Genomic DNA, 24,491 nt, shown 5'->3' with positions numbered 1-24,491 from the left:
TTAGAGCCCAAATTAGCCCATTTTATATAGAAAGAGCCCATTTTACGTCTTAGAGCCCAAATTAGCCCATTTTATATAGAAAGAGCCCATTTTACGTCTTGGAGCCCAAATTAGCCCATTTTATATAGAAGGAGCCCATTTTACGTCTTGGAGCCCAAATTAGCCCATTTTATATAGAAGGAGCCCATTTTACGTCTTAGAGCCCAAATTAGCCCATTTTATATAGAAAGAGCCCATTTTACGTCTTGGAGCCCAAATTAGCCCATTTTATATAGAAGGAGCCCATTTTACGTCTTAGAGCCAGATTAGCCCATTTTATATAGGAGCCCATTTTACGTCTTAGAGCTCAAATTAGCCCATTTTATATAGAAAGAGCCCATTTCTTTCGTTCAAAAGCCCTCTTATCATTTCCTCGGCCTGAAGTAGCCAAATTCAGAGCCCATTTATGAAGAAATTCTTTCCCTCTCCTCAGGTCCTTTCAGTATCTGTTCTTCGGGGAAAGACAAATAAAGTCGAGAAAAAGTAGAAGACGAAGAAAAGAGACGAAGAAGAAGAGTCTTCCAGACACCGCGCCGGCTACGGGCTGGTAGACGAGAGATGGAGAGAGAGATAAAGAGAAAGGCAGAGAAAGAGAGGCAGTGAGAGAGAAATTCCCTTCCAAACGTAGATCCTCCAGGTGTGCCCGAATCCTCGAGGGGACCCCTCAGTGTTCACGTCACTGGAACAGGGGTGTTCTTGTGCCCGTATGAAGAAAAGAAGTCGAGGAGGACTTAATATGCGCGGGATGCCCAGTCCCTCAACGTCGCTGCCTCGTGTGGAAACGCCCCCCGCCCATCTGCAGGCGCTTCCGACTTCTTCAACGTCGTCATCCTTCCTGACGACGGGAGTCCTTGCGGCGGCGTCGGTCCGCCGGGGGTAGAGTGCCCTTCGTGATAATACCCGACTCTCCTGCGGGTTGGGGGAACCCGGACTCGTACGGACACCAGCAAGTCTGCAGCCGAGATTGTTACTGTGATGTGGTGGTGGTAGTAGTAGGTAGTAGCAGTAGCAGCAGCAGCAGCAGTAGTAGTAGTAGTAGTAGTAGTAGTAGTAGTAGTAGTAGTAGTAGTAGTGTATGTGTGTGATTCACCATGGTCTTGGATCACGTGTTGGACTCGTGATCGACAGCTATTTCCCTCCCGGAAGAGAGCTCAGAGCTCGTATATGACCGATCTATGGGTAATGGCGTGACCCAACTCCCCGCCCACGACAGTTGGAGTAACAACTCGCAGCGCAGCGATAATGAAGTTATTTCAGCTCTTGTCGGGATTCGAACCCGGACCGCCGTAGTGGCAGCCGGGAACTCTAACCACTGCGTTTGTGCGCAGGTGTGTTTGTGTATTTGTGTATATGTGTGTAAGAATTGTATTTCTATCTCAGAAAAGGCAAATAGTATCGTGGGTTAATTTTGAGTGATCTTTTGACCTTAAGATTCCAGACATTATCAACCAATCAACAGTTTGTGGTCCGCCCACACTTTGTACATCTTGTTTCAGTATAATCCCAAAGTCGTATCAAACACATTAATATACTTCAAAAGTCCATCACTCATTAACAAGGTATATAAATCGTTAGTTCGTCCACATTTGGAATATGCTGTTTCCGTATGGTCACCGAATCTCGTTAAAGACATTGACAGATTGGAGAAAGTACAACGGCGAGCCACAAAACCGATTCCAAATATCAAAAATAAATCATACGAATATCGACTAAAACATATGAATGTGTTTTCCCTAAAAACAGGTCTTTAAGATTCTAAAGGGAATTGGCAACATCAAAAGTGACAGAATTTTCACACTGAATGAGAATCAGACAAGAAACAATGGTCTCAAACTGTCCGGAAATAGATTTAATTTGGAAGTGGGTAGAAACAACTTCACCAACCGTGTAGTTCATGAATGGCATAAACTTCCTGCAGAGGCAGTGCAATGTAGTTCAGTTCGAAGCTTTAAGAATCATTTAGATAAACACCTAAGCAGGATGCTGTATTGATTATCATTTATTTTATATTAATTGTTTATTTGTTATCATTTGTCTGTTTGTTTATTATTATTTGCTCGATTCTCCTTTATCATTAATTGCATGTCAATTTATTATTATTTACTATTTACCTGTTTATTATTTAACTATACCTATGCATTTATGTATCTTATTTAGAGTTTACATGATTATATTTTTCATCTATTAATTTATTTATTTATCATTATGATTTTTTTTCGCATCCGACCTAGATATGGACCAAGAGGTCTCCTGTCGGCATGCTCCGCATTTGTAGTCATTTGTTATATATATATTGCGGGACTGATACTGGTTTGAAGTTTGTTCTCGAACTGGGTAATCAAGGAACCAACAACGGATAAGCTGTAGTCTTATGAGAGGGACGTCGGAGAGATTCACCCACTCCGTCTTCGAAACCTCAGCCTCACCTGGAGGTGCAACCCTGAGGGGCTGACACTCAGTCTCCGGACCAAACCCAACATTTCTTAAATTTTTTTCCACGAAAGATGACAACCGGAGACTGCTCTTCAATGGCACATACAGTTTTACACTATAGCACCGCCAATAAGACTCCGTTTTCCCCCAAAGAGGACCCTAGGAGCGTTGCCAGGCACTGTAAGGCTCCGGGTTCTTATTGAGTGAAATTCTGATTAACAACTCATTTATTATTATCATTATTGTTTTTGTTATTGTTATTACTATCATTATTATTATTATTATCACAAGCGGCGACGTAACTTACATATTTTCTTCTAAGGACCAGGCGACTTTATTCAGCCAAGAAGGGAGATTCCACTCATTCTGAAGTGTGTCTGAACTGTCCTGAAGTGAGTTCGAGTCTGACTAAAGCCCCGGGCACACTATCACGACTCAAGTGAGTTCGTTTGGGTAGAAACGACTTCGTTTACATTTTTTTTTTTCGAATCTCCAAATGTCATATTGACTTTGCGTCATATGCTGAGAAGGTGAATGACAAACTAAGAGAAGTTATACCTATAGGAATATTAGACATATTGTTGAATTGTAGACTTAAGGAAGTCTAGAATATTGTAAACGAAGTCGTCCTACAGCTTTTCAAATTCACATTTGACGAGAATCGTTATAGTGTGACTGGGGCTTTAGCAAGGGGTTGGAGTCCGACTTAGCAAGGGGTTCAAATGACTTTTTTGAGGAGTTGGAGTCCGACTTAGCGAGGGGTTGGAGTCCGACTTAGCGAGGAGTTGGAGTCCGACTTAGCGAGGGGTTGGAGTCCGACTTAGCGAGGGGGTTGGAGTCCGACTTAGCGAGGGGTTGGAGTCCGACTTAGCGAGGGGCTCGAGTCCGACTTAGTGAGGGGTTGGAGTCCGACTTAGCGAGGGGTTGGAGTCCGACTTAGCGAGGGGTTGGAGTTCGACTTAGCGAAGGGCTCTAGTCCAACTTAGCGAGGGGTTGGAGTCCGACTTAGCGAGGGGTTGGAGTCCAACTTAGCGAGGGGCTCGAATCCGACTTAGCGAGGGGCTGGAGTCTGACTTAGCGAGGGGCTCGAGTCCGACTTAGCGAGGGGCTGGAGTCTGACTTAGCGAGGGGCTGGAGTCCGACATAGTGAGGGGCTGGAGTCCGACTTACCAAGGGGCTCGAGTCCGACTCAGCGGGGGGGCTCGAGTCCGACTTAGTGAGGGGTTGGAGTCCAACTTAGCGAGGGTCTCGAGACCGACTTACCTGCGCCAGGAGAGAAGCTCCTATGAGGACGAGCATGGTAAAGTACGAGTAGAAGGATGGGTGCGGGCAAACGCTGGAAGCGTTGAAAGCCGCCGTCTCATTGAAATCTACCGTCAGCAGGTCGTCGTAGAGGGGCATATCCTCCGACATCACGACCACACTATCGGAGGCGTTAAGCACCAAGCTCTGATTGAAGCCGTCAGGTTCTTGGTCGGAGTTGAACTTATCACAAAAGTACTGAAAAGTAAAAATACATAAATAAACACACTGGTAAACACACTGGTAAACACACACACACATACACACACACACACACACACACACACACACACACACACACAGACACACACATATGTATTACATATATATATATATATATACATATATATATATATTATATATATATATTATATATATATATGTATACATATATGTATATATATATATATATATATATATATATATATATATATATATATATATATATATATGGTCATGTAGGCCTGGCTTTTGATGACTGACCAATCACAGCGAGTGGTTGAACTTATCACAAAGTACTGAAAACCAAAAGTAAATTTATAAAAACTTCGAGAAAAGTCTCTTTCTGGTTTGTTCAAGTAGGTGTGGCCTCTGCTGACTGACCAATCACAACGCGGCACGTCAGGCACGGAGGTGGAGTTTCTGTATCTTAAAAATGAGGAACCTGGACATCCTAATTAATGCATCGAGAGAAATGTACCAACTAATTAATTACAACTTTTTTCAAAAATGTTACTAATTAAAACAAGTGAAACAGATAAAAAAAGAAAAGAAAATAAATAAGCAAATGCAGTAACCAGAGTAATACGTAACCATAACAAACGACTCGCGTTTGTACGACGCAATGTACATCGATCACAATCGATCACGATGTCAACAAAAACATACCACCCCCAAGATGAAACGTGATTAAAATGTTAAACACGTGATCAGATCGTGACCTCTGATTGGTCGACGAGGGGTGAAGTGGTGGGGATTAACTAACTTTGGCTATTGGACTTTGATGTGGAAGAACTGTGCCTCGCTGCCCTGCAAATGACCCAAGCGATGTGGCGGGAATAAGGGGGCGACTCTTCATAAAGAAGCTACTGAGATGAGAGGAGTGTTTTATTATTCACGTATTCTATTATCGTTATTTCTATTATCGTTATTACTATTATTGTTATTATTATCATAATTAATATTTGTTATTTCTTGATAAAGATTCTACCCTAATGAGATCCGGTCTTAATTACCAGTCGATAGGACTAAAGTTAATGACCCATAGACTCTGTCTTTGATTTTGGCCTTCGCCAGGCGATTTTATTCACTGAAGAATGTACTCTGTGTATCTAAAGGCCTGTCTACACGAGCGGGCCTGATCGGCGGGCTTGCCCGTTAACGGGCATATTTGACGGGCAAACGATCAAATTGCCCGAAAGGCCGCCGAGCGAAATCACTGAGCTGGTGCCCGGTAGCTGGAGTTTCTACCCTGCCAGACGCAAGATAATATCGTGAACCCACAGCGGGCCTTCATCCCACATTCCACGGCATAGTAGCACAGTGAACATTTAACGATGGCAGCCCAGGATAACTCTAGTGAGCCACCGACAATGCTAGGCACCATGGTTCTCGTACAGCACTCCACCCGCTACTGGCAACATCGTCGGGCAGGCCCAGCTGTTCATCACTTCGGTCGTGTGGACAACATTCACGGGCAGGCCCGCGAGAATTTGCCCGTTAACGGGCAAACCCGCCGATCAGGCCCGCTCGTGTAGACAGGCCTTAACACAACCCACCATCCTACAAAACCACATTTTACGACATTATACCCACCTTTAGCAGGATTCATGTTCCGAAAAGTGTTGGTTGTGTACCTACATCCTTCCGAACTTAGTGGTGAGATCAAGATCATCAATTTTTCTGCAAAACCCTCAGTTTTACTAGGCCTTTGTTTATATCCACGGCCTTACAGCCAGCATGGCCTGAACACAGGGGATTACTAGTCTTGTTAAACCATTTCAGTTAGTTAAACCTCCCTGTGTTTTCCTCGGTTAAATCTGGAAGTGGGTAGAAACAACTTCCCCAACTGTGTAGTTAATGAATGGAATAAACTCCCTGCAGAGGCAGAGTAATGTAGTACAGTTCGAAGATTTAAGAGTCATTTAGATAAACGCGTAGGCAATATGCTATAATGGATATTATTTATTTATTTTGTTCTATCTATCTATTATTAATTTATCTATTATATGTTTATTTTTTATCAATTATCTATTATACATTATAAATCACTATTATTTTTGTTTGTTTATTATTTTCCTTATCTATTCTTTATTTATTTTTCCACACCCCACCTAATTATGGACCAAAAGGTCTCCTGTCGACATGATCCTACTTTGTAAAACACTTCAGTCCCTTCCTTGCATTTTGTCCTTCAAAATGTTTATTCTGGCTAACGCCGGGCGATTTTATTCAGATTAGGGAGACCCTTCTTTGTGGTTTCATGGATTTACCCATCCTCTAACCCCACCCCAACCCCCTACTAACAACCCCTTACCTTCTCCTCCTAACCCCCTCCCCTCATCTCCCCAACCCACTGCGGCCCCAACAGAATCCCATAATAAATCGCGTTCCTGTCACGACTTGATTTGATGAAGCGAAATCCCATTACAAGTTTTATCCAGCATATGATAATACGCTCAGGTTGGGAAGGGAAAAATAACGACAACTTAATCACAGCCTGCCCATTAACTCGACTGCGAAAATCGATCCTGAATGTCGAAGGGTGAAAGTCGTGGTCGGAGGGTCTCAGGCAAAGGCTGTAGGTCCGTTTCCTCCTATGTATTCTTCCACTTATGTGTCTCTGTTCCTCAAGCTCCCGAAGGCGGTGAACCAAAATACACAAAGACTTCTAGGTAGAATTGTATCCAATCACAGCCTTTTCCACCCCCCTTTTTTCAGCCTCCAGAAAGTCATTCAAAAAACAAGTTCTTGTACAAATCCAACTTGGGACTATATTAAAAAAAAAAAAAAAAAAAATCATGCACGCTTCATCAGTCACCACACTTGGCCATCACTGCCACTGAAGAATTATCGATACATATATATATATATATATATATATATATATATATATATATATATATATAAAAATATATCTATATATATATATATATATATATATATATATATATATATATATACAAATGTCTATATATGTTCAGACATTATGACAAGTAGGAAAGGTGGGTGATGAATGAAGAAGCCTTATTGGGCCAAACTAGTCAGAAATAAACTTGGACCCTAATTCGTGTCTTCATTCATCACACACCTTTGCCATGTGTGTTTGTGTGTGTGTGTGTGTGTGTGTGTGTGTGTGTGTGTGTGTGTGTGTGTGTGTGTGTGTGTGTGTGTGTGTGTGTATATATAATTTAATATATACATACATATATATATATATAATATATATGTATACATACACACACACGCACATACACACACACACACACACATATATATATATATATACATATATATATATATATATATATATATATATATAGAGGTGTATATATATATATATATATATATATATATATATATATATAGAGAGAGAGAGAGAGAGAGAGAGAGAGATAGAGAAAAGAGAGAGAATGACCAGAGAGACGGGAATACCACTACGGTGTACAGTATATTCATCTGTCTATTTTGTCCATACAATCTTATTCAAATGACTTCATTTATTCTATTTACCATCAAGCTATTCTATTCAGATGATGGACACCTCCTACCCCCCTCACCCCCGATCCTACTAGCGAAAGGGGTGAAGGGGTGCGTGGGTCTGTTCTTATAAATCATTCATTAGGGGTGGGGTTGGGAGGGGGAGGTGGGGTTTGGAGGAGGGGGTGGGGTTGGGAGGGAGTGGGGTTGGGAGGGGGGAGGTTGGGTTGGGAGGGGGTGGGGTTGGGAGGTGGAGGTGGGGATGGGAGGGGGTGGGGTTAGGAGGGGGAGGAGGGTTTTGGAGGGGGAGGTGAGTTTGGAAGGGGAGGTGGGGTTGGGAGGGGGAGGTGGGGTTGGGAAGGAGGGGTGGGGTTGGGAGGGGGAGGTGGGGTTGGGAAGGAGGGGTTGGGGTTGGGAGGGGGATGTGGGATGGGGCTGGGAGGGGGAGGTGGGGTGGGGAGTGGGGTTTGGTCGTTCGAATCAACCGCACAATGTAATTATGTTAATTAAGCCAACAGATGACGATGGGTAGAAAGCCCTGGAACGACGGGAATAATTACTAAGTTAATGAACAAATTCAACTTCAAGCCATAGAGTACGGCACTCGCTCATATTATGTATACATACATACACACACACACATATACTCGTGTGTATATATATATATATATATATATATATATATATATATATATATATATACTGTTTTTCTGTCTCCTGCCATTTAATGGGATGAGAAAGGCGTTAAAGAGATTCGTCCCCCCCTCCCCTCCTGCACTCTTCTTCAGATCCTATCAGTATCCTCACCTCTTCTCTGGAGGGGCGGCCCCGAGAGGCCGGTACTCTCTCTCCGGACTGAGCTCAAGATATCTCTTATCAGTTTCTATTAGCTTTCTTCATTTTTACACATAGAGTTGGTAACTGGCGACTGCCCATCTCCTCTGCTCCCTCCCTCTTTTTAACTGGTGACACAGAGGCTGAATGACACTTGTATTACATAGACAACAATCCAGAACCCAGCGTTTTATTTCAAAGAGATTTATGAGAAGGCCCGACGAGCGTTGCCGGCCATTGTGGGGTTGTGGGTGTCTACTCAAACTCGTGGGGTGTTTATCCTTACTATTAATACTATTACTTCTATCACTACTATTAGAACTATTATATTGCTGCTCTTACTACAACAAGAACTACCGCTGCTGCTGCTATTGATATCGTTCAATTTCGACAACTGCTACTACTCTTACTGACAGTGCAGAAACTAGCAGATATCTGCTGATCCAGCTACTATGCCCAGAGTTGATAGCTCTGCTCTTTCGAAGTCATCTTTTTCGAATACTGAAGACTATTTCTTTTTTTATTCGTGACGTCATCTAATCACAAAATCTATGATTGTGCGCTGGTGGCGTCATCGGAAGCATGATGGGCTCGCATTCGTTTAGTTCTGGGTTCGAGTCCCGTAATCCTTTCCAATTCCCGGCAGTAACTGTTACCTGCCTCAACAGTCCCCAAAGCGCGTAACAGGACAAAGGTGACGGCTTCATCTGTAGCTACTCAATGCCTCGTGGCGTACACTTCTCACCTTTTTTCTTCTTCTGTATACATACATACATACATATACCAAGGCTTTTTCCCCCTTACAAGGGGGGTAGCCAAAAAGATAAAGGCATAAAATCATTCCCACCCATTCCATCCCTGAATACACTCCACACCCCTCCACCCTCCCTCCCATCTTAGCACCTCCTGAATGACGGGTCATCCCTGCACCTTGTCCACAGCACATCCACAGCAAGGCCGCTTCATTAAATCGGCGACCCCCGCTCTCCGTCCCCCCATTGCATAAAATGAGAGGACGGGGAGAAATCCCTTCGGGCTGCGTCAAATTTTGCTCACACATACTACCTCACCCCCCATCCACCCGCCCATTCCACCTCATGCTATCACAACATCATCCATATACAACCATTGTCCATTCACCCCTGTCTTCTGTCCTCTCCCGTCCTTCCTCAACAGACATTCCCCTCTTCCCCAAAGCCCCCTTCACCCCATCCATCCACCTCATCCTAGGACGCCCCCTCATGTTCACTCCCTCCACATCTGCCTTCCACACCTCTTCTACTAGTCTTTCTTCACTCATTCTTTCCATGTGTCCAAACCATCCTAGTATTCTTTCATCAACCCTATCTCCTAGCTCCCTTTCCACCCCTGTTCTCCTCCTCACCTCCTCATTTCTCACGCTATCTAGCCTAGTAACCCCCATCATACTTCTCAGACACCTCATCTCAAACACATTCAAACTCCTTCTCTCTTCTTCTCTTATGTTCCATGTTTCTGCCCCATACAGTGCTGTTGGCACAATCACTCCTTCATACAGTCTCCTCTTAGCATCCATTCCCAAATGTCTATTCCTCTTTACACTCTTTAATCCACCAAGGCATTTACTCGCTTCTCTCAATCTACATTCTACCTCCACTTTCACTCCACCTTTCCCTGCCACATTTGCACCCAAGTATCTAAAACTATCCACTTCCTCCAGTCGCTCTCCCTTAATGTTCACTTCCAGTCTACTGCCACTTTCACCCCTTGTACATCTCATCACCTTACTTTTACCCACATTTATCTTTAGCTTTCTTCTATCACATACTCTCCCAAACTCTGCCACCAACCTCCTCAATCCCTCCTCCGATCCTGCCACAAGCGCAGTGTCGTCCGCAAACAACAACTGGCTCACCTCCCACTTTTCTCCATTTTCTTTAACCATCTCCAATCCCTTGCCAACTACCCTTGCATTTACCTCTCGCACCACCCCATCCATGTATAAGTTGAACAGCCAGGGTGACATAACGCATCCTTGACGAAGTCCCACCTTTACCTCGAACCACTCACACCTCTCCATTTCCAATCCTGACACAAGCTCTACTATTCTCATAAAAACTCTTGACAGCTCCCAGAAGCTTTCCTCCTATCCCGTATATCTTCATAACCTCCCACAGTGCCTTTCTGTCTACCCTATCATAAGCCTTTTCCAGATCCATAAAAGCCCAAAAAACATCCTTCCCCTTTCCTATAGTTTTCTCACATATCTGTCTTACCACAAAGAATCTGATCTACACAACCTCTACCTGTCCTAAATCCACACTGTTCCTCACCAATTACTTCTTCTGTTCCTCTCCTAATCCTCTCAACCAAGATCCTCCCATAAGCCTTCCCAACTACATTCAACAAGCTAATCCCTCTGAAACTACTACATTCACACTTGTCCCCTTTTCCCTTGTAAAGAGGAACTATACAGGCACTCCTCCAGTCCTCCGGCACTCTACTCTCTTTCCAACAAACATTAAATAACCTCACCAACCAGTCCACCATCACTGTACCTCCCTTTTTCAGACATTCCGCATGGCATCCATCCAGACCAGGTGCCTTACCTGCTTTCATCATCTTAACAACTGCCTTCACCTCATCCTTCCTTATTTCTCCTCCATTCTCCTCATTCTTCTGCATAATCAGTAATATCGGCTTGTTTTCATTTGTCCGCGAAAAGATTACACACACACACACACACACACACACACACACACACACACACACATATATATATATATATATATATATATATATATATATATATACATACATACATATACCAAGGCTTTTTCCCCCTTCCAAGGGAGGTAGCCAAAAAGGGAAAGGCATAAAAACACTCCCACCCATTTCATCCCCAAATACACTCCACACCCCTCCCACCCTTCCTCTCATCTGAGCACCTCCTGGATGACGGGTCATCCCTGCACCCTGCCCACCGCCCTGGGTCAGAAGCAGTGTCGCAAGACACAGTACATCCACAGCAAGGCCGCTTCATTTAATCGGCGACCCCCCCTCTCCGTCCCCCTTTGCATATAAGAAGAGGACGGGGAGAAATCCCTTCGGGCTGCGTCAAAATTTACTCACACATACTACCCCACCCCCCACCCCCACCCCCCCGCCCATTCCTCCTCATGCAGTCACAACATCATCCATATACAACCATTCTCCACTCACCTCTGTCTTCCGTCCTCTCCCTTCCTTCCTCAACAGACATTCCCCTCTTCCCCAAAGCCCCCTTCACCCCATCCATCCACCTCATCCTAGGACGTCCCCTCATGTTCACTCCCTCCACATCTGCCTTCCATACCTCTTTTACTAGTCTTTCTTCACTCATTCTTTCAAGGCGTGTCGTGTTCAGTTTGCGGTTTTTTTAGCTACCTGAATTAAATATACATATTAATATGAATATTTTTTGTGACGTTATTTCTGTTTTGTTGCACTGTTGTGGTAATTTTTAAATATTAATTTTTTCTAATTTCTTTGTTAAAATATCTCTTGTCTGGTTACGTTAGGCTAGGTGGTTAAGTTTGTTGGTTTGGTTAGGATAGATAGTTAGGCTAGTTGGTTAGAAGTTTAGGTCAATTAGCTGAGTTCAGCGGACATGTACGTTCTTTAGGATAATTGGTTAGGTCAATGATTAGGTGAGTTGGTTAGGTCAATGATTATGTGAGTTGGTTAGGTTAGGTGGTTAGGTTAGTTGGTTAGGTCAACTGGTTAGGTTAGATGGTTAGGTCAGTTGGTTAGGTTAGGTGACCAGGTCAACTGATTAGGTTAGGTGTTATGAAAGTAACACAATGTCACGGCAAATGCTCAACCATCTCTTCGCTGTGGTTCGCCTTTTGATGCCGCCAAACGAGTCTGTTCTTCCGACGGAAGTCTCCGTAGCAAAAGGACTAAACGACCACGCTGACCGTGGACCCCGACCTGAGTAACTCTTCGGATGATCGAGACCCAATTCTGGTTCTTGTCCACCCCTCATGTGTATGTTTAGTATATGTGTATATATATAAATATATATATATATATATATATATATATATATATATATATATGTATATATATATTACAAAGGATTACAAAGGCGGAGCATGCCGACAGGAGACCTTTTGATCCATATCTAGGTCGGATGCAAAAAAAAAAAAAAAAAAAAAAAAAAAAAAAAAAAAAAAAAAATAAAAAAAAAAAAAAAAAAAAAAAAAAAAAAAAAAAATCATATAAATAATAAAATAATAAATAAAAACTATAATAATGTAAATAACAAATAAAATACATAAATAAATGCATAGGTATAGTTAAAATAATAAACAAACAGGTAAATAGTAAATAATAAATTGACATATAACTAATAATAAATGAAAATCAGACAGACAAATGATAACAAAACAAAAACAAATAATATAAGATAAATTATAATCATTACAGCATCTTACTTAGGTATTCATCTAAATGATTCTTAAAGCTTCGAACTGAACTACATTGCACTACCTGTGCAGGAAGTTTATTCCATTCATTAACTACACGGTTGGCAAAGATGTTTCTACCTACTTCTAAATTGAATCTATTTCCGGACAGTTTGAGACCATTGTTTCTTGTCTGGTTCTCATTCAATGTGAAAATGTTGTCACTTTTGATGTTGTCAATTCCCTTTAAAATCTTAAAGACCTGTATCAAGTCACCTCTGAGTCTACGCTTTTTTAGGGAAAACAGATTCATGTGCTTTAGTCGATTTTCGTATGATTTATTTTTGATATTTGGAATCAGTTTTGTGGCTCGCCGTTGTACTTTTTCTAGTCTGTCAATGTCTTTAATGAGATTCGGTGACCATACGGAAACAGCATATTCCAAATGTGGACGAACTAACGATTTATATAGCTTGTTAATGAGTGATGGACTTTTGAAATCAAAAGATCGCGCAATCAGTCCCAGAATCTTATTTGCTTTCTCAGAGGCTGAAATACACTGCTTGGATGATTTGAGGTCGTTACTGATAATTACGCCGAGATCTTTTTCACTATCCACTTTTGTTAACGAATTTCCAAATAACTTGTAATCGTACTTACTGTTATTTTTACCTATGTGCATTACCTTGCATTTACTTGTGTTAAATTTCATTAGCCACTTTTCAGACCATTGCTGTAATTGATCTAAATCTTCTTGAATATCTAATTGGTTTGAGTGATCATTTGCCACTCCGCACAGTTTTGTATCATCAGCAAATTTGGAAACAGTAGATTTTAGTCCATGGTCTATATCATTTATTTATACTATGAATAGAAGTGGCCCAAGAACGGAACCCTGAGGAACTCCACTTGCAACACTTTTCCATCCAGAAGTTTTTCCATTTAAAACAACTCTCTGTTTTCGACCATTCAACCAATTACTAGTCCAACCTAATAGGCTACCACTTATTCCATGCAAAGCTAGTTTAGTAAGTAGTCTTTCGTGTGGGACGGTATCAAAAGCTTTTGCAAAGTCTAGATTTATTAAATCTATATTGTTTCTTTTGTCATAATTCGAGATAACTGTGTTGTAGAATTCGAGTAAGTTAGTCACGCAAGAACGTTTCCGTCTGAAACCATGCAGGCTATCATTTATCAAACGGTTACTTTCTAAATGATGTTCGATAGCATCGGTGATGATAGTTTCCATTATTTTTCCTACGATTGAAGTCAAAGTTATAGGCCTATAGTTATTTGGTTTCTTTTTGTCACCTTTTTTGAATATGGGAGTAACGTTAGCTAGCTTCCATTCTCTTGGGACATCTCCGGATATGATGGATTTCTTGAAAATAATTTCTAATGGAACAACAATCTCATTTTTCATTTCCTTTAAGATTCTTGGATGCCAACCGTCAGGCCCTGGTGTTTTATTAACTTTGAGTTTGTCTATACACCTTTTAATTTTTTCTTTTGTTATATTTACCGTAGTAAGTTTACCCCAGACTTTTCACAGGTTTCAGTTTGGAATTCACTTTGAGGTGTTTCGTTTACGAATACCGAGCTAAAATAATTGTTTAAGATATTACACATTCCTTCATTTGAATATTCAAGTTGACCGTCAGCAGATAATAGTGGACCAATGTGATTCCTAACAACCTTTTTATCTCTAATGTAACTATAGAATTCTTTGGGATTCTCTTTGGATTTATCAGCGATGTTCATTTCGTATTGTCGTTTTCTTTTTCATATTGTCTTTTTTAAATCTCTCTGTATTGATACATAAGTATATATATACAGTATATATATAATATATAAATATATATATATATATATATATATATACATATACACACATATATACATACATAAACACATGCACATATATAAATTGGTCTGGCGTTTGACAGATCGTCGTTCATACCATGCGGTACAGCACTGCTCGGGTTAGCTTTCTGTTTTCCTACCATCGTATGTTTCTTTACCTTACCTTATTTTCTGCATACGACCTTGTTATGGACCAAAAGGTCTCCTTTCGGCATTCTTTACCCTTGTAATACAATGTAAATCGTCTAAGTATTAACAAAGAAATGTCATAAAAGAAGTCTAACTTGTTCTCGACCGGGACAAATCCACTTCGCCTCGCCTGAGAATACAGGATTTTCTAAGATGGAAACGAGTACTTTCCGGTTCTAGCAAAAAATAAAAATAAAATAAAATAAAATAAAATAAAATAAAAAATAAAATAAATGAAAATAAATAGATAAAGAAATGAATAAATAAAATAAAATAAAACAAATAAAAATAGATAAATAAATAAAATTAATAAATAGAATAAAATAAATGAATAAGAAAAAAAAATCTGGGATGTGCGCGCGTGGGGGAAGGGGAGGGGGTGATAATAGCTGTCGATCACGAGTCCAGCACGCGATCCAAGAGAATGATGAATCACAAGTTGGTATTATTCATTATTCATGAATTTGAAAACTAGATGTGCTCAATTGGTGAATAGGAGACGGTGCCCCACGAGTGTTGCTCCTTTCCTGTACACTCCAATTAAGCAAACACACACACACACACACACACACACAAGTCTGATGGACGCAGCGACAACGGGTCCTGTGTGCTACAATTAAGATAAACGAAGTAAACAGACCCACAGACACTTCGAAGACGGACCTGGAGACCGCGGCTGTCCTGCCCGGTACCACCTCGGCCACAAGTACCGGGCCCGGTACTTCACACAAGTGAAGTACATTAGGCTCAAGTCGGAAGACAAAGGACCTGTTAAGGGGAGAGCGAGGCCCGGAGAAGGAACAGAGAGCACAGAAGTAAATTAGTTCGGTTTCCTGAGTGGGAACGTCCTGGAAGAGGAGGAGGATGGGGAGGAGGAGGAGGAAGGGGAGGAGGAGGAGGAAGGGGAGGAGGAGGAGGAAGGGGGGAGGAGGAGGAGGAAGGGGAGGAGGAAGGGGAGGAGGAGGAAGGGGAGGAGGAGGAGGAAGGGGGGAGGAGGAGGAGGAAGGGGAGGAGGAGGAGGAAGGGGAGGAGGAGGAGGAAGGGGAGGAGGAGGAGGAGGAAGGGGGGAGGAGGAGGAGGAAGGGGAGGAGGAGGAGGAGGAAGGGGAGGAGGAGGAGGAGGAGGGAGAGGAGGAGGACCTCTCGACCTCCTCCTTCGGTCTTGTTTTTATTTCCCGTCCTTCTACTAGGATCGAAGTATTCTTCTCTGTTTTGGGTCTTGGATTTTTTTCATGCTAGTTTTCTAAAATACTGTTCGATTTCTTGATTTCGAATTTTTTCGTAATAGGATCTCTATAGCAGAAACGTTTTCAAGACTTCTTGAAGTATTTCATTTCTAGGGTGAGCTGTATTTCAACCCTTGTGATGCGTGGTGCACAAGACCGTGGAAATTCCATGGTTATTCAGCTTTGAGGTCTTCCGAAGGAGTCTCTGAAGTCTCCCGAAGGAGACTTAAAAGTCTCTCGAAGGAATCTCTGAAGAGATCTTCAAAAGTACCAATTAACATGTAAAGCGTGATGCACACCATAGGTAGGTAGGTAGGCTAGGTCCGTAGGAGTTGTGGGATTCAACTCTGAAGTTCGGGATCGTCAAAGTCTCCAGAAGTAGTCAAAATCTCCCGAAGGGGTCTTCAAGGTCTCCCAAAGGAGTCTTCAAAGTCTCCTGAAGGGGTCTCTGAAGTAGTCAAAATTTCCCGAAGGAGTCTTCAAGGTTTCCCAAGGGAGTCTTCAAAGTCTCCTGAAGGAGTCTCTGAAGTAGTCTTCAAGAGTACCTATTAACATGGAAAACGTGATGCACAGGATTCGTGGAAATTCCACGGTTATTCAAATCTGAATTCTCCCGAAGAAGTCTCCGAAGTGACCTTCAAAAGTACCAATTAACATGGAGAGCTTGATGTACATCATAGGTAGGTAGGTAAGTACGTAGGACCTGTGGAAATTCTACGGTTATTCAACTTGGAAGTCTTACGTAGGAGTCTTTGAAGTTTACCGAAGGAGTCTTAAATGTTTCCTGAAGGGGTCTTAAAAACCTTCCGAAGGAGTCGTGAAAGTGTCCTGAAGAGTCTTTGAAGTCTCCCGAAGGGGTCTTAAAACTCTCCCGAGGGAGTCTTCGAGGTCTCCCGAAGGAGTCTTCAAGGTCTCCCGAAGGAGTCTTCATGTCTCTCGAACTAGTCTTCAAAGTCGCCCGAAGCTCCGAAGTAGTCTTCAAGAGTATCAATTAGCATGGAAATCGTGACGCAAAAGATTCGCGGAAATTCCACTATTATTCAACTTTGAAGTCTTCCGAAGGAGTCTTTGAAGTCTCACGACGGAGTCCTCAAAGTGTCCCGAAGAAGTCTTTGAAGTCTCCCGAAGGAGTCTTCAAAGTCTCCCAAAGGAGTCTTCAAGGTCTCCCGAAGTAGTCTTCAAAGTCTTCCAAAAGAGTTTCCGCAGTAGTCTTCAAGATTACCAGTTAACATGGAAAGCTATAATGCATATCACAGGAAGGTAGGGAAGCAGGTACTAGCGTATTGACATTATGATTTCTAAATCATGTTCTGTCGTTCATGATTTTCCTGTTTCTTTGCGATAAACAGGACACTTATACTATTTGCCATATGTGTGTTATTTGTACCCTTATTTAAGTAGTTAATACACTTTCCTTTATTTCCCTCACACTTGGATAACTTGTTATTGATACTGCTCCTTATCCTTGATATTTTTCACAAGATTAAATTCATCTTCTTCCTTAATTAAGTCCCCCGTCCCCTCAAAACCATTTGTTTTTAATTAGGATCTCTTAATAATCTCATTATCATCCTTGGCCAGAATTTTGCGCTTTCCTTGGATTGGATTTACACTTTATACCATCCTTACAATAATTTCTTGCGTCTATCTCTTTATCAATTCTATTCTTTATTTTTCTATTTCAATTTCATCTATTATCTTCATTATCACACATTTTATTCTTTGCTTACTTACTTATTCATCTATTTGTTCTTTCATTTATTTATTTATTCATTTTTAGTGAGAAATAATTTCAACACCAAAGAGAATCGATTGGCATCCCCTCACCTAACTCCAACTAGTTGCATGTCCGGGGACTCTCCACCCACTCCCCGTTGCCCTTGAAGTCTCTGTAGCACTTCAAGGGGGAGGGGGGGTATAGACCCCGCCCCCCCTCCGTCCTCCACTGAAGAAGGACTACGCCAGAGTCCTACTGAGGGGCGGAGGGGGGGGGGTTTGATTACTCCCCTCGGCGTGGGCTTGTCAAATGGACATTTCTCTGCGCTCAGACAGGGCCATTATGAGTAGATTACTTCACCGGTGCTCTCATTATGAGCGGAGAGGTGCGCTGGAATTCACGATGAGGAGTGGCCTGAAGCCGAATGGGGTGGAGGGGGGGGAGTATGGGAGTATGGGAGTATGGGAGTATGGGTAGGACACATCCTGGGAAAGGGGATGGCTTGATCGGGACGAAGGTATAATGGATGGGGGGGGGGGCTACTTAATATTGAAGTGGACGAAGTTAGTGACCTAGGGTGCTAACAGTCGGCTCACTCCCGGTGATTGTGTGTGTGTGTGTGTGTGTGTGTGTGTGTGTGTGTGTGTGTGTGTGTGTGTGTGTGTGTGTGTGTGTGTGTGTGTGTGTGTGTGTGTGTGTGTGTTTTACCTAGTATTATACGGGAAGAAAGTTATGCTCGTAGTAACCCGTCTTTGTATCTTTTAGCATCTAATTTGTTCTTAAATTCTTGTATATTTTTTGCACACACGGTTGCTTCATCTAATTTGTTTCAGATATCTACCACTCTGTGTGAGAAACTATTCTTTTTCAGATATCTTCTATAACTATCCTTTTTGAGTTTCTTTTCATGTCCTCTTGTTTTTCTTTTATCCCACTTTAATAAATCTTCTGTTTGTTTGTGTGTGTGTGTGTGTGTGTGTGTGTGTGTGTGTGTGTGTGTGTGTGTGTGTGTGTGTGTAGAAATCAGGTTTAGAGGATGCTGGAAAAATATGTTCCTTGTAGTGACGTATCAGTTGCAGTCTCCCATCAAACCATATGCATAGAAGGTGCTACACTATCTATAGTCAGCGCAACGAGAAGTGACCGCTAAGGCGGGGTTAGGAGATTTCCCGGTGTTGCCACATCTCCACAGATAACACGGCCCGCACGGCTCACACTGAATGCAGTGTGAGGGGGGCGGGGCCAGAGAATAAATGTAGGGCAACGTCGCTCTCCCTTGCTCATATGCCATGTCTGACTCGAGGAAACGAAACCTTTGTATAGAAAACATTGCTTTGATTTTTACCTCAGTGGTGGTGTGTGACAAAAAATTGGAATATAATTATATGTGGCAACGTTATAAAAATATAAAAATTATAGAATAAAATAAAATCATAAAATAATTATATGTGGCAACACAGGGGAACTCCCAGTGCTCCGCCCTAACGGCCATTTCTCAATGCAACGAGTATAGACCTGACAGTACAGGGGTTGGCCGGGGTCACAGAAGAGAGGGGGAGGGGGTGGGATAAAGATGTCTGCATGGGATCTTGCTAATCTCCCTCCCTGTGGTACCTGGTGGTACTTTTCCTCTTTCTTATGCTTGTCGCCAGGCTATTTTATTCATGTCTATGAGTGTGTGTGTTGCCCCTCTGCTGGCGAAAGGGGTTATGATCGAGAATGATGTGTTGTTCCATTGGAGAATGAACTCTAGGGGCGAAAATGAAGAACACGTGGGAGAGGAGGAGAAGGAAGAGGAGAAGGAAGAGGAGGGGGAGAAGAGAAGGAGGAGAAGAGGAGGAGGAGGATTTTCGGGGTGAGGAAGGTACGTATATGTATATATACATACATATTTACACACATACAAAGATATAGCCCATGTTAGAACCATAAACAAAAAAACACACACAAACACACACGCACACACATACAATAAAAACTCGGAAGGCGGAATTCACAACTCCATTTTGAATACACGTGTTCTTGATATTGTATGCTGGAAGAAGACACTCACACAATAAGGAAATAATTCTTCCATTCAAAGCTGTAATCTATTCCTTACGAGCACTTCGTAGCCTTTTCTCGACCAACGACCTAGCAAAATGGTCCTATTCAATTTGCCTGGGATGCTGAAAATATAACAACTGGGCGCCAATTTTTATGGTTTAGTTTCATAGTGTTTCATTGTTTCGTTCAACAGCAAAGAAACGGGAAATTTAAGTTTCAAGTGGCTTATATTTGCGTTCGCATGTAAAAGCCTCCTTGCATATCCTCTCCACTTTGACTTGAACGTTCTGTAAGTCGACATGACGTCATGTATTCCTCGTGACGTCATTCATAAACCCCGCCTTCTCATGTATCCATCGTGACGTCATTCATAAGCCCCGCCTCCTTCCTTGCTGCAGAGCCTGTCTAGTTTGGCTGGAATGTCCTCGAGTCGACATGGCGTCATTCATGAGCACCGCTTTCTCATGTACTCGCGTGACGTCATTCACAAGCCCCGCCTCCTCATGTATTCTATGTGACGTCATTCATAGGCCCCGCCTCCTCATGTATCACGCGTGACGTCATTCATAAGCCCCGCCTCCCTCCTCTGGGACAGGCTTTGCAAAATAATTTTGTTTTCCTCTCTCGTGGCGTAGCCTACTGACTTGCTTCTCTTTTTTTTTTAATCTGGTTGTCATCAGGCGATTTTATTCATTTCCTTGATACTCCTTCAATGGAGAAGAATTATGGCAAGTTTTGATTTCTTATATCAGCAACGTTTGGAAAAATTCAGTTTTATTTTGGCTGCCTCCTGACTATCTCAATCATTCCGAGGCGCCGCTCCATTTGCGAAAGGGTGACGGGGCTTTGACAGACAATTTCAGCAAACGAAAATGAAATGCAGGGGAAATGTTAAACACAAACGAAAAGGAGGAGGAGGAGGAGAAGAAGGAAGAGGAGGAGGAGAAGTTTATCGGCGTTTCTCTCCTGGTGGAATCTGCTCAAGGAAAAGGGTGAGGGAGGGGGGGAGGAGGTAAAAAGGGAGAGGAAAGAGGAAGGAAGAAAGGAGGAAAGGAAAACGAGGTGGAAGAAGGGAGAGAGTAGAAATGTAGGAGGAAAAAACGGGAGATAGAGGAGAAGGAAGGGGAGGAGCAGGTAGACAATGAAGAGGAGGGGAGGAGGAGGAGGAGGAAGAAGAGGGCGAAGATTAAGAAGAGTAAGAGAGGTGGAGGAGGATGTTAGGAAGAAGAATAGAATAAAAAGAAAAAGAGGAAACAGAGACAGACGCAGGGTGAAAAAAAGAAAAAAAAAAAGAGACAAAAAAAAAAAGTGAATGAAAGAGCCACAAGATTATAACATGGGTGTGGGCGTGCAGGGGGGAGGTGGAGGGGGTGGGAGAATTATGCGGAAAAAAAAACGGAAAAATATGTCTCAATTCTTGGAACCAAAAGGATTTTCGAGAATCCTTGGTACCATCGTCAGGTTTGCCTGGGTGCTGCTGGCGCCGTCCTCGAGAGATTTTCTCCTGAAGGTGATGTCGACGAAGACGACAATTGTGGACGTCCTACATTCAAAACCACCACCTCCAAAACCACCATCACCTCCAAAACGACCACCACCTCCAAATCCATCACCATCACCCTCCAAAATCACTATCACCTTTAAAACCACCATCACCTCCAAAATCACTGTCACCTCCAAAACCACCCTCACCTCCAAAATTACCACCTCAAAACCCACCACCACCTCCAAAACCATCACCCTCAAAACCACCACCATCACCTCCAAAACCACCACCACCACATCCAAAACCATAACCGCCTCCAAAACCACCACCAGTATCCCCAAAACCACCACCTCCAAAACTACCATCACCTTCAAAGCCTTCATCACCTTCAGAACCACCATCACCTCCAAAACCACCACCACCACTAATACCACCATCACTTTCAAAACCATCACCTCCAAAAATCACCACCACATCCAAAAGCACCATCATCTCCAAAACCACCACCACCTTCAAAACCATCATCACCCCCAAAACCACCACTTCCTGCAGGAGGAACTCCTTAAGTTCGGGAAGAGGGAGGAACCCAGTCAAGGAGCTCCTGTTCTTGGCTCCGACAGAGGACCAAGAGAGGACTGTTCTGCCTGTGGGAGGAGCCTTGAGGACCAACCTCGCCTTCTGTACCGAATGGGGCTATTTTTGCCTTTATCCTGCCTGCCTACAGGTGATTTTATTCATCTCCGTGGGCCACACAGAACTACCTAGCGTAGGGGTGTGAGCCTAACCCAAAATAATCACGTTTTGGAGCAAAGGATAAGTGAATAGATAGATAAAATTAAATAAAACAGAACTAAAAGAAATACAATAAAAAAAAAATATATATATAAAAAAATAGAATAAAAAAAAAAAATTAAATGTCTATTTCAAGGAAATCAGAATCAGAAAAGGTTTCCAAATAAAAGTGGAACCGACTGGAATGAGCATTCCTTGTTGATATTTATCTAATTTTATTTTATTTATTTATTCATTTATTTGTATTTTACAAATTTCTAAAAGAATTCTGATTCTGCAATTGCATTTTCGGTTTCGGAATCTTTCCGTTAGCCCCTCTCCCCTCTCAATATATATATATATATATATATATATATATATATATATATATATATATATATATATAATTCCAACTGTCGTCCCCGGATTCGAACCGGGCTCGTGAAATCACGTCTTACACACACACACACACACACACACACACACACACACACACACACACACATACATATATATATATATATATATATATATATGTGCTAATAAGAACACGGGTACGTGTGTTCACTTATGCAAATTAGACCACTTGGAAAAAGAAACTAACGAAGCAGAGCGCTTTCGTATATTTGGTCTTTCGTATAATTGGTCGCTACGCTTATTCAAACTGTCCTTGTTCCTTTGTATGATGTATATATTGTCTGTGTTCCTATCACTATGTACTTGTTGCACTGAAGATGTAATATACGAAAGCGCTCTGCTTCGTTAGTTTCTTTTTCCAAGTGGTCTACTTTGCATATATATATATATATATATATATATATATATATATATATATATATATATATATATATATATATATATATATATATATGAATGAGGCTCTGATTGAGTAGCTACATCTTAGAAACCTTTATGAGGACACGTATTTATTTTTCCCCTCTTACGCCTGGTAAATCTGAGGGGAAATGAGACGAGCGAGGGGAGAAACATTAAATCAAAATAATTACGCTAAGCGTGTTGACAGACCCGGGGAGAGAGTGCAAACAAGCTCTCATAAAATTAAGAAGATTAAAACAAGGTGGGAAAAGAGGAAAGGGGAGGAAAGGGGGGGAGGGGCTAGGACCTTACCTACCAGGTGGAGAATTGAGAGAGAGAGGCAGAGGGAGAGAGAGAACAGAGGCAGAGAAAGAGAGTAGAGAGAGCAGAGAAAGAGAGAGCAGAGAAAGAGAGAGCAGAGAGAGAGAGAGAGAGAGAGAGAGAGAGAGAGAGAGAGAGAGAGAGAGAGAGAGAGAGAGAGAGAGAGAGAGAGATGCCCCCTCCCATCCGGATCCTTAATCTATAAAACGTGACGTCATATTGACTTTGACGACATTTTCCACAAAAGTGGACAGACTTTGTCAACTTCAGAACTTTGATCCAGCCACCAGAGACAGACAGATAGACAGACACCCAGGCAGAGAGAAAGCGAGGGAAAAAGATATATATATATATATATATATATATATAGAGAGAGAGAGAGAGAGAGAGAGAGAGAGAGAGAGAGAGAAAGAGAAAGAATTGAAAGAGATCATCAGCAGAGAGTAGAGACAGAGATAAAGAGAGAACAGAAAGAAAGAGACAGAAAAGGAAATGAAAGCTTGAACGCAGAGAAAAGAGAGTACAGAAAATAAAGAGAAAGGGAACGGGAGAAGAGCAGAGAGGTAGCAGAGAGGCGAGAGACAAAGGAGAAAGTGAAAGGGAGGAGAGAGAGAGAGAGAGAGAGAGAGAGAGAGAGAGAGAGAGAGAGAGAGAGAGAGAGAGAGAGAGAGAGAGAGAGAGAGAGAGAGAGAGAGAGCAGAGAAGAGAGCAAATCACGACGGGCCGGGTCGATCCCGTCTGCAGGCTTCGACATAATGACGACAAACTCGCCGCCGCCGTTGACGAGGGGGACAGAGGCGAGGTGACGTGATTGATCTGAGGAACTCACGATTATCTAATTAGTCCAAGGTAACTTATGCACAACTGATAATTGATAATTGGGGGATGGAGGAGGAGGAGGGAGAGGGAGGAGAGAAGGAGGGAGGAAGCGTGGGTACGTAATACATAAGTTCTATTTTCTATAAAAATATATCTATAGTTTTTGTTTGACCAGCTGTTAGCTCTTTCAGTTCGAGTGGTTGGATGTTTAGTGACTTTATTCTGGCTACTGTAAAACAATTTTGTTTACCTCAGACAGAAATACATAGGACCGAGGAAAGATAAATACTACGCATGTATGGTAAATACAATGTAGGTGTTCTGGCCCATAGCATGATGCAATAAACATACAGGAACATTGACCAGAAACACACATACACACACACACACACACACACACACACACACACACACCTCGTGGCGCAGTGGTTAGAGTTCTCGTCTGCCACTACGGGGGTCCGGGTTCGAACCCCGCCCAGGACTGAAATAACTTCAATATTGCTT

At 42.3% G+C, this 24,491-nt stretch overlaps 1 protein-coding gene across 1 annotated transcript in view; it reads right to left on the bottom strand.

Moving 5' to 3' along the window:
- LOC143019655 (adenylate cyclase type 3-like) overlaps positions 1–24,491 on the bottom strand; it is a 708,772-nt gene that overhangs the window by 14,258 nt on the left and 670,023 nt on the right. The window contains exon 14 of the mRNA XM_076175551.1: positions 3,736–3,972. Coding sequence (XP_076031666.1) covers positions 3,736–3,972 — 237 coding nt within the window. The remainder of the gene's footprint in view (positions 1–3,735; positions 3,973–24,491) is intronic.

The sequence above is a fragment of the Oratosquilla oratoria genome, chromosome 37 (assembly GCF_046742065.1).
Source record: "Oratosquilla oratoria isolate Oo_2021 chromosome 37, ASM4674206v1, whole genome shotgun sequence".
NCBI classification, from domain to species: Eukaryota; Metazoa; Arthropoda; class Malacostraca; order Stomatopoda; family Squillidae; genus Oratosquilla; species Oratosquilla oratoria.
This window is presented reverse-complemented; position numbering and strand designations above follow the sequence as displayed.